General features: G+C 35.8%; 2 protein-coding genes across 3 annotated transcripts; both read left to right on the forward strand.

Moving 5' to 3' along the window:
* Nucleotides 1–2,204: 2,204 nt before the first annotated feature.
* On the forward strand, nucleotides 2,205–4,700 carry LOC125251009 (amine sulfotransferase-like). The gene is made up of 6 exons (XM_048163875.1): nucleotides 2,205–2,507; nucleotides 2,612–2,814; nucleotides 2,892–3,018; nucleotides 3,167–3,261; nucleotides 3,408–3,588; nucleotides 4,230–4,700. The coding sequence occupies exons 1-6, from the start codon at nucleotides 2,342–2,344 to the stop codon at nucleotides 4,355–4,357; spliced, it is 900 nt and encodes a 299-aa protein (XP_048019832.1). The 5' UTR covers nucleotides 2,205–2,341; the 3' UTR covers nucleotides 4,358–4,700.
* A 149-nt stretch (nucleotides 4,701–4,849) lies between these two features.
* On the forward strand, nucleotides 4,850–7,734 carry rrp36 (ribosomal RNA processing 36). Of its 2 annotated transcripts, none has more exons than XM_048163867.1 (8): nucleotides 4,850–5,157; nucleotides 5,369–5,734; nucleotides 5,880–6,015; nucleotides 6,413–6,479; nucleotides 6,586–6,690; nucleotides 6,776–6,850; nucleotides 6,996–7,113; nucleotides 7,339–7,734. In XM_048163867.1, exons 2-8 carry the CDS (start codon nucleotides 5,422–5,424, stop codon nucleotides 7,470–7,472), a joined length of 948 nt encoding a protein of 315 aa, XP_048019824.1. In that variant the 5' UTR covers nucleotides 4,850–5,157; nucleotides 5,369–5,421; the 3' UTR covers nucleotides 7,473–7,734. The 2 variants fall into 2 exon arrangements, with proteins under 2 accessions (XP_048019824.1, XP_048019815.1); XM_048163858.1 differs by having other exon boundaries at nucleotides 4,851–5,098.
* Nucleotides 7,735–8,633: the final 899 nt, after the last annotated feature.

Below are 8,633 nucleotides of genomic sequence, written 5' to 3' on the forward strand. Positions count from 1 at the left end.
TGGGCCCGATACCCATCGCGTAATCATCATCGCGTAAACGATTGACCCTCTGGCTTGTCAATCACTGCCATGACGGTCCTTGCGCGAGACGTGCGCGGCTGCGCGCTCCAGTAACTTTCCACACTCTACAGGCTCCACATGCAATGTTTTTGTCAGGAGACAGGAGTAACAACTGCAGATTATGAGTTACCTGCGGTGAGTCCGACATAATGAATCCACTAACAAGACACAGCGAATGCCGGTGGTAAACACTCGTGTTCCAATACTCGTGCACGAGTTTTGGGAGGCATTCCCTCGAAATGAGCTGTGAAGGAGGGGGGTTGTTCTTACACATGCGCTCATTTAAAAAACTCACTAACAGTCTTTGGTTTCTCAGTCGACGAAAAGATCCTCTTTAGCACCTTTAAGCCTACATCTGCATTTTACTAGAGCACCCTCAGTGATTTCAGAAGCAGAACCGGGCCAGGCTACAACACGATTCAGTCAGAGTGAACTGTTCGAATTATTCAGACTGAATCACCAAAAGATTCAGGGCGTTTAGCTAACCGTGAGTGCTGAAAAAAACCGACTCAAAACAGTGATTCATTGAGAATGAGGTCTCTGCGGAACAAACGTGGGCGTTTCTGTATTTGTGGGTGTTTTCAAACTGGTGGGTGTTTATAAATCATGCAATGAAAATGATTCCCTTCACCCGACCCCTCCCCTAAAACCTACCCACACTCTGATGTGGGCAAATCAGGCAACGCTCGCAAAAACCGCCCCTCTGTTTTAAGCTTATAAACATGTTCTGCAGAAAAATACTGGACAAGCGACTTGACTACTGAAATACTGTCCTGAAAAATGTAAATTCACTACACGATTTTAGGCCTTTTCCCACTCACCGACAGTTATTTGTGTACAATCAGGCTGCTTGAAATCGCAGGAAAATCTGTGCTCGTTTACCTGAGTGACCATGTGAGATTTTCGATGCGTAGTTGCGTGAGAGATATTTAGCAGTTCAAGTCCTACAGTGTTTTAAATAGTTTTCCCCATTTTAATCTAGTTTTAATCAATTTTTTTTTCAACTCACTTAAAATAGTCTTGCAACTCCAAGTATCCCTTAGTAATAATTATAAGGGCTTTAACTTGAAATTATTTTATAATAACTGTATGGCCTTTCTTCTAAGGGTTTCTCAATTTAAGGGATTTATTTGTTACGGTTGCAGACCCTTCTGATATTTCTGAGGTGCTTCTGTTACCCAGAATGACCAGTAGATGTCAGCAAACACCATCAAATCATAAGTAGGCCATATAACTATAATGATTTTAGTGTCAAATCATTTTAAACCCTAAAACTTTACCCAAGTCATTGAGTTGCTCGTGACTTGTTTTTCATTAAGATAGTGTAGTTTGTTTATTGATCTTTATATGATGATTGCTTAATCTTATCTACGTTACAAACTGCAAACAAGAGTTTTTATGATGGGGTTAACCTGACATAGCTCTAGTTAGAGGTGAACTCTCTTAAACTGCCCTCATATCTTGCATAACATCTATATCGTGACTTTTGTGTTGTTTTCAGTGGCTTAACTTAGACTGAAATTATCTCACTTAAAAAGATTTAATGCAGCTAAATCACATGCAACACTTCCTTCTGAGCCTGTTTATGACCATTTTATTGATGTTTATTCTGTCACTATTGAACAGTCAGTGGTGTGCACATACAGTGTGCAAATTAAGATTAGTATATTTAAAAAAATCGAACAAACCTAAATGAAATGCTAAAAAAAAAAAGGAGAAAAAAAAGCATAAAATCAAGCTGTAAACTTAAATCTTATTTATTTTTTCTCCCTTTGTTGTTTTTGTTGCAAAAAACAGTTCTCAAAACTTCTGGAACCACAAAATAAATCATGATTTATTAAATTAATACATCAATACTTCCAATTACTGTTAATAATGTTTGCAAACTAGAGGCTTTTTCAAAATTACAGCAGAAATGCAGAAAATATCTTACCTTACAGTCAAAAATGTTTAGAACCACTGTTCTAGAATATTATTGAATGCATAAAATATGGACGCAACTGTAATTTGTGCATGCATATCTGTGATATTATGCCACCTTCTGAACATTACATTTCCTGAAATGTACAAAGACTGATAAAGATTTAGGTTAAAGCACCAGTCCAAAGGTTGGTGATGAACTATGCAAAAATAAATAGCACTGACTATTGTGTAACAGCAAAGATGGCCTTTTTTCTCAAAGACTTCTGGTCCTGGATACAACGAGATTTCCTCCGTCGTTCACGGTCTTTTGGCAATAAACACACTCATAGTGTTGATTTGGCTTAGTAAGAATTCAGACATGGCTCAGCAGGATTACAAAATACTCAGTGACAAAATGTTCACATACAAAGGAACTGTCTTAGCTTTGAACTCGAATCATGATCTTACTCCAGAGTATATTGACAGTTTAGCGGATTTCGAAATAAGGGATGATGATCTCTACGTTGTTACCTTCCCGAAATCAGGTAAGTGAATATATCTCTTATAAAAAACTAAAAAACAAAACAGGTTATATAAAACAGAACTCAATCAAGCCTAATTTTATGCTCTATTTTTATGCCACTCTCAGGTACAGTATGGACCCAACGGATCATTACTTTAATATACGAGGAAGATTTCCCAGACAAAGCCAAACAAAATACATTCGATCAGATGCCCTGGCTAGAATATCGTTTAAAGGAGGCAGATTACAACGCACGTCCGTCTCCAAGACTCTTCTGTTCCCATTTACTCCAGCCACTGATGCCCAAAGCACTGCAAAGAAAGGGAAAAGTGTGTATGCATTCATCAATCAATTAATAAACAGACTTGATGTCATGCACAGTTTTAATGCATCTCTTTGCTGTCAGATCATCTACGTCATGAGAAACCCTAAAGACGTCATGGCGTCATATTTCTATTTTTCCAACAAGATGAAAAACCTGGATTCCTCCGAGAACATGTACGAGATGCTGGAAAAATTCTTCACAGGATGGAGTAAGAGCCAAAACTAATATATATCATTTATTACATGACAGATTCTTGCTAAAACTAATTATCAAAAACATATATACATATAATATCCCCCCTTCCCCGCCTCAAACCTGCTACAAAGTTTGACACTAATGTTGTGTTTGGTTTGTAGTGGTTGGTGGCTGTTGGTTTGACCATGTTAAAGGATGGATCACAAACAAAGACAAATACAACATCCTGATCCTTACTTATGAGGAAATGATCAAGGTGAGACGGGTCCAGTTTATGACCCTTTGAACTTTCCATTAAGAATTATTGTACTTCTCTAATGCTGTGTCTGTTATGTTGTGGTTGATGGCTATTGGTATATATGTCTGTAGACTGACCAATGAAATTTACAAACCTTTTATCAGGACCTCAGATCCGTCGTTGTGAAAATCTGTGAGTTTGTGGGAAAGAATCTTTCAGACGCAGCGATCGATAAAGTGGTGGAGACAGCCACGTTCAAGCACATGAAGAAAGACCCCTTGGCCAACTATGAATTTCTTCCTCAAAATGTCACAGACGATCCAAAAGGACTCTTTTTGCGCAAAGGTCAGATAAAAGTGAAGAGTTGGAGATATAGCCTAAAGATATAAACTTTGGAGAGCTTTATTTTTTCTTCCAGTAACAATAATGTTTGTTCAAAGTTACCTGGTTTTAATAATGTTCTCAAAACGTTAGCACAAAACGTTAGGCTATTTATGCATCGTTCATGGAAGGTGTTTTTCCTGAAATGTTTTAGTTGGATGTTCGTCTAACGTTTTTTAAATGTTAATCCTTGTTTAGAGAACATTCAAAAGGAACGTTCTCATAATGTTTGCAAAATGATAAAATGGAATGTTTCCATATATGGATACTTTTCATATAATGTTCGCATAACCAAGAAAAATGTTTTAAAACATTTTTTAAAAAAAGTGAATGTTTAGAGAACATTCAGAAATAACATCTTCTGAACATGAACATTATCAAAACATATAGAACAATTATTTTGTTAGCTGGGATAATATAATTAAATTAATTTATCATAATTTCAGGTTTGTGGATGATGTAGTCATTATTAATGTGACATATGTTCAAGGAGTGACAAAAGACTTTTGAAATAGTTCATTATTTAAAAGTTAATTATCAACTGTGATACATTATATCAGCAGCAGTGGATGTTATATTAATGTTTTCAACCTGTCATGTTACAGGAACAGTTGGGGACTGGAAGAACACTTTAACCGTGGCGCAGAGTGAATGTTTTGACCGCGTCTACCAGGAAAAAATGAAGGACGTTCCTCTTAACATGGTCTGGGACATCTCAGATTTGCATGGCTGAAAACTCAAGTTGTGTCACTCATTTTAAAAACAAATAAAGATATAACACTATAACAATAATAAAAGAAAGGCATAACATGTGACTAGATGTCATAACCAAATCAAAACAAATTACATAACATGCCTTTTGAAGGGACATTATTATGAACATTATGTAAAAAAAAAAAAAAGGAAACAATATGAATTTACAGTATGTAATTTTCACCAAATTGATATTTAATAGGCTAAATATTTACGTTTTTCACGTTTTTATGTTGTAAATGTACAAATCTGGCTGTATTAAATGTTGGTCAATGTAAATGTCAAAATTAAATGACTATAAAACCTTGAAAGTCATTATTTCATATGTGTGTGAGTGTAATCCTTGTCTAGAATATTATGAATGAATTTACAAAGCTATTGTATTAAATGTTTAAAATATATAATATTAATGTTCACATGTCTCCGAATGCATTTATTTTGACAGAATAAGTAGCTTGGGGACTTTTATTTTTATAGGCGTTTTGTGACGCGCATGCTCAGTTCTCAAACTTCCACGTGCGTGCGGAAGGATCTTTTTTTTTTGCAAATATTCGTCTTCACTGGGTTTTATACAGAAGGTTTTGACATGTTTTCTTCTGTCAGTTAACTGGCAACACACTATCTGTAATTAACTAACCACATTAAGATTTTTGCTCCTTTTATCGGCATATTTGGTGGCTGTACTCCAAGGCACAGATGCGTGGATGAAAACAACAACACAGTAAGCACGAGCGTTTCGGAAAAAATAGCAATAAACAAAACTTTCGTATAGCTCTAACTGTAAGTGAATGACGATTGGACATATTCATATTGTCATGTGAAAGACATGTACATAACTGTCTTTTAATAAGGTTAATGCCTTTGCGCAGGATTGTATAGCATTCATTATTGTCAAGTAATTCCTAACAATTTAATGTTTAGATATTTGATTTAATATGTTCCCAAAATTCTTTCCATTAATACCTTTTTGGCCAATGCATCATTTCCACAGCTTATAAACAAGCTACATAAAAACAGGTTCAAAAGGACAAGAACTTAAGTAAAATGCCTAAATCAGAAAAGAGACTGTCCAAAATGGAAAATCACAGTTCTGATGATGAAGAGGACGCTTTAGAGATGGAGAGAAACTTTGCTTTACTCAGTAAAAGGGGTGTGATACAAACTTCAGCAGAGGATGAAGAGGAAATGAGAGATGAAGATGGATCTGCAGTGGAGGATGAAGCACCTGAAGAGGATGAAGACAATGATATGGACGATGAAGGTGACTCAGGGAGCGATGAAGATGAGTCAGTTAGTGACCATGGAGATGAAGGATGCAGCAGGGCACAATCACACAGCGGGGGCAACATTAAAAGTGGTAAGAGGAAATAAGATCTTTATGTAACCCTGGTTAAAAACCAAAACAAAACAAAAAAACATTGAAATCTTTATTTGCTGCCCCTTTTTACATTTGCAGCCATATTTTACATTTACATATATTTCATATCATTGTGTTTGCACAGAATTATCAACCATGTCATTTGAGGAAATCATAAAGCTGCAGAATAAAGTCGGAACAAAAGTTTATAATAAAATCGCTTATGGTGCCACGAAGCAGCAGCAAAAAAATGAGCCTACGAAACGACTAAATAAACACAGGTACCTGCAGTGTTGTTAAATATGATAGTATTTATTAATATTTTGAATTAGCTTTTATTTTCATTATAATTTTAGTTTTAGTTTCAGTAATTTTGTTGTGCTTTTGTCATTTTTTTTTAATTTCCATTTAATCCATTTAACTTGTTTGTTTTGTCATTTTACTACTTCAACTTTTGATTTCAGTTAGTTGCCAAGGCAGCATAAGTTTCCTTATCTAATATTTATATTTTAAGTTATTTTAGCTTTATTTCAACTTTTTTTAATCAAAGTTTAACCACATTTGATCATTGTTTGTTGTCATGCATCTAAAAATAATTAAAGAATTGTTTATGTGAGTTAAGATTATTTTGTCTATCAGTTTGTATGTTATGTTTCATCATTGTGTGTTTTGTCTTAGACCTCAAGAGATTTCTGCAAAGAAACCTGTGCCTTTTCTCCGAAAAGTGGTTCCCGTCAAGAAAAGGGTACATTTCAGGAGTTTATTTAATTATTGATTGCTCATACTTATGAATAGGGTTTTGAAAAAAAACTACAGAGACTTGATTTTTTTCACTTTGTAAATCTTTGTAGATTTCAAGAGACCCTCGCTTTGATGACCTCTCAGGGGAATACAAGCCTGAAATTTTTAATAAGACATACAAATTCATTAATGATCTCAGAGAAAAGGAAGCACAGGTTTGTGAAAATGTAAAATGCCTTATTGATTCCTGTTTGTTTGCATTATGTGCATTACACATATGTACACTTTTATTTGTTTCAGATGGTGAGGAAGAATCTCAAGAAAGCCAAATCACAAACTAAAAAAGAAGAGCTGAAAGCCTTGCTTAAGAGAATGGTATGTTAAAAATATACTGGGCCTAATGACTCCTTAAACTTAAATGCCTTAGGGAAAGCAACATAAAACACCTTTACAGCTCTGATAAGAATAATATTGCTGCTTATGATGTGCTTTATATCTAATCTCTGTGTGTGTACAACAGGAAAACCAACAGAGGGAACGTCAGAGGCAAGAGCAGGAGAGAGAAAAGGAACTTAAGTACAAGCGGAAACAGAGAGAGCTGGTTGGCCAAGGGCACAAACCCTTCTACCTGAAGAAATGTAAATCCATTTTCATCCCATTCCTTGAGTTTTTACTCTGTTCCGATGTATTTATAGCTTATGTAAAGTTACTGATTCTTTTGGAGAAGATTTGTTGGTGAATGCCACACTATTCCTACTTGGGTTTCTTTTTAGCATCAGCGTGTCATTTAACAATGAAACATCAAATATCCTGTATAATATGCTACTTTTTCCATTTGTAACTTCTTTAAAACCTCTCTACAGCCGACATGAAGAAGCTGGAATTGGCAGAGAAGTACAGCGAGCTGAAAAAGAGTGGAAAACTGGAGAACTTCTTGAGTAAGAAGAGGAAGCGCAACGCCACCAAGGATCGCAAAAATTTGCCCAAGATGCGATAAATATTAATCAATCATGACATGCCTGTAGCAAGTTGTGTTGATTACTTGTCTTAGTGTGACATGATGCAGAAGGATGTCAGCTGAGCAGTTATTTTTGCTGGACTGTGATGTTTAAAGGAAATTTATTCACCTACAGTTACACAAAACTGGATAAATATGTATGTTGTTAATAGATGCTTTTCTTAAATATCCATTGTCTTCTGCTCTTTAATTATAATGTTTTGAACATGTTCCTAAAATAAAATCCCTACATTTATTCTCAGACACCTCTCTTATTTTACCACTAGGTGGAGCTACCGACTCTTTAAATAATCTCTGCATAATCCTTTTTTTTTGTCTTAGCAAACCTTGGTTCCAAACCAGAAGGTAATATGCATAAAAATCAACTATCTGAACTGTCATTGAATGATGTTAATCCAATTTTTTGACCTCAAGGGCACTAGACATAAACCCGTTTCATACAGACATCCGTCAACAGGATGAGTCAGCTCGCATTTGTATCTGCCCTCTCAAAATCCAAAAATATTTCCTTTTCGTCTAGATCATGACCCATTTAAGCACGGTCTGTCTAGGCCGAGATTGTTTGTGGTGAATCCACAGGGTTTCACACATAGGCGTATCTTGAAATTGCTGTGATTAATGCAGAAGCACCAAGTTCGCCGCTTGAGAGATCACAATTTTCAACAGCGTTTGTTTAAACCTTTAGTTTTCAGCTTCTTTAGTTTTCTTCACTTCGTGGCAAGGGTTTCCTAAACCTTGCAATCCTGGCACAAACACCCCCTGGTAATTCAAGCCACACAGGAGCAAAGGCCTCAATTAATCATTTAATTTACATTCTTGAGTAAAGGATGGGACTATTGTGGCTATATATCTTCTTAACCTGCTGGTCCATGTGCAAGAGTCCATCACATCCCTTAGGGGTGGAATTAATGCTCAAGAAGGGCTTGATTTTAAAGCAGCACACTCCAGCTAAGACTTTCGTGTTTGAAACCATCTTTGCCTGAATACAGAACGGTGGATTAGTTGCCTTCTTTAACCTTCGGTTTTATGTCAGAGTCATTCCCTTGCAGTTAATTCCTTTCTTTGGGTCACCGGAGGCTTTTAGAAAACTTGTTTCCGGAATCTAAAGCACACAAACTCTTCCCTTTCATCCTAAATTTG

The sequence above is a fragment of the Megalobrama amblycephala genome, linkage group LG2, assembly GCF_018812025.1.
Source record: "Megalobrama amblycephala isolate DHTTF-2021 linkage group LG2, ASM1881202v1, whole genome shotgun sequence".
Taxonomy (NCBI): domain Eukaryota; kingdom Metazoa; phylum Chordata; class Actinopteri; order Cypriniformes; family Xenocyprididae; genus Megalobrama; species Megalobrama amblycephala.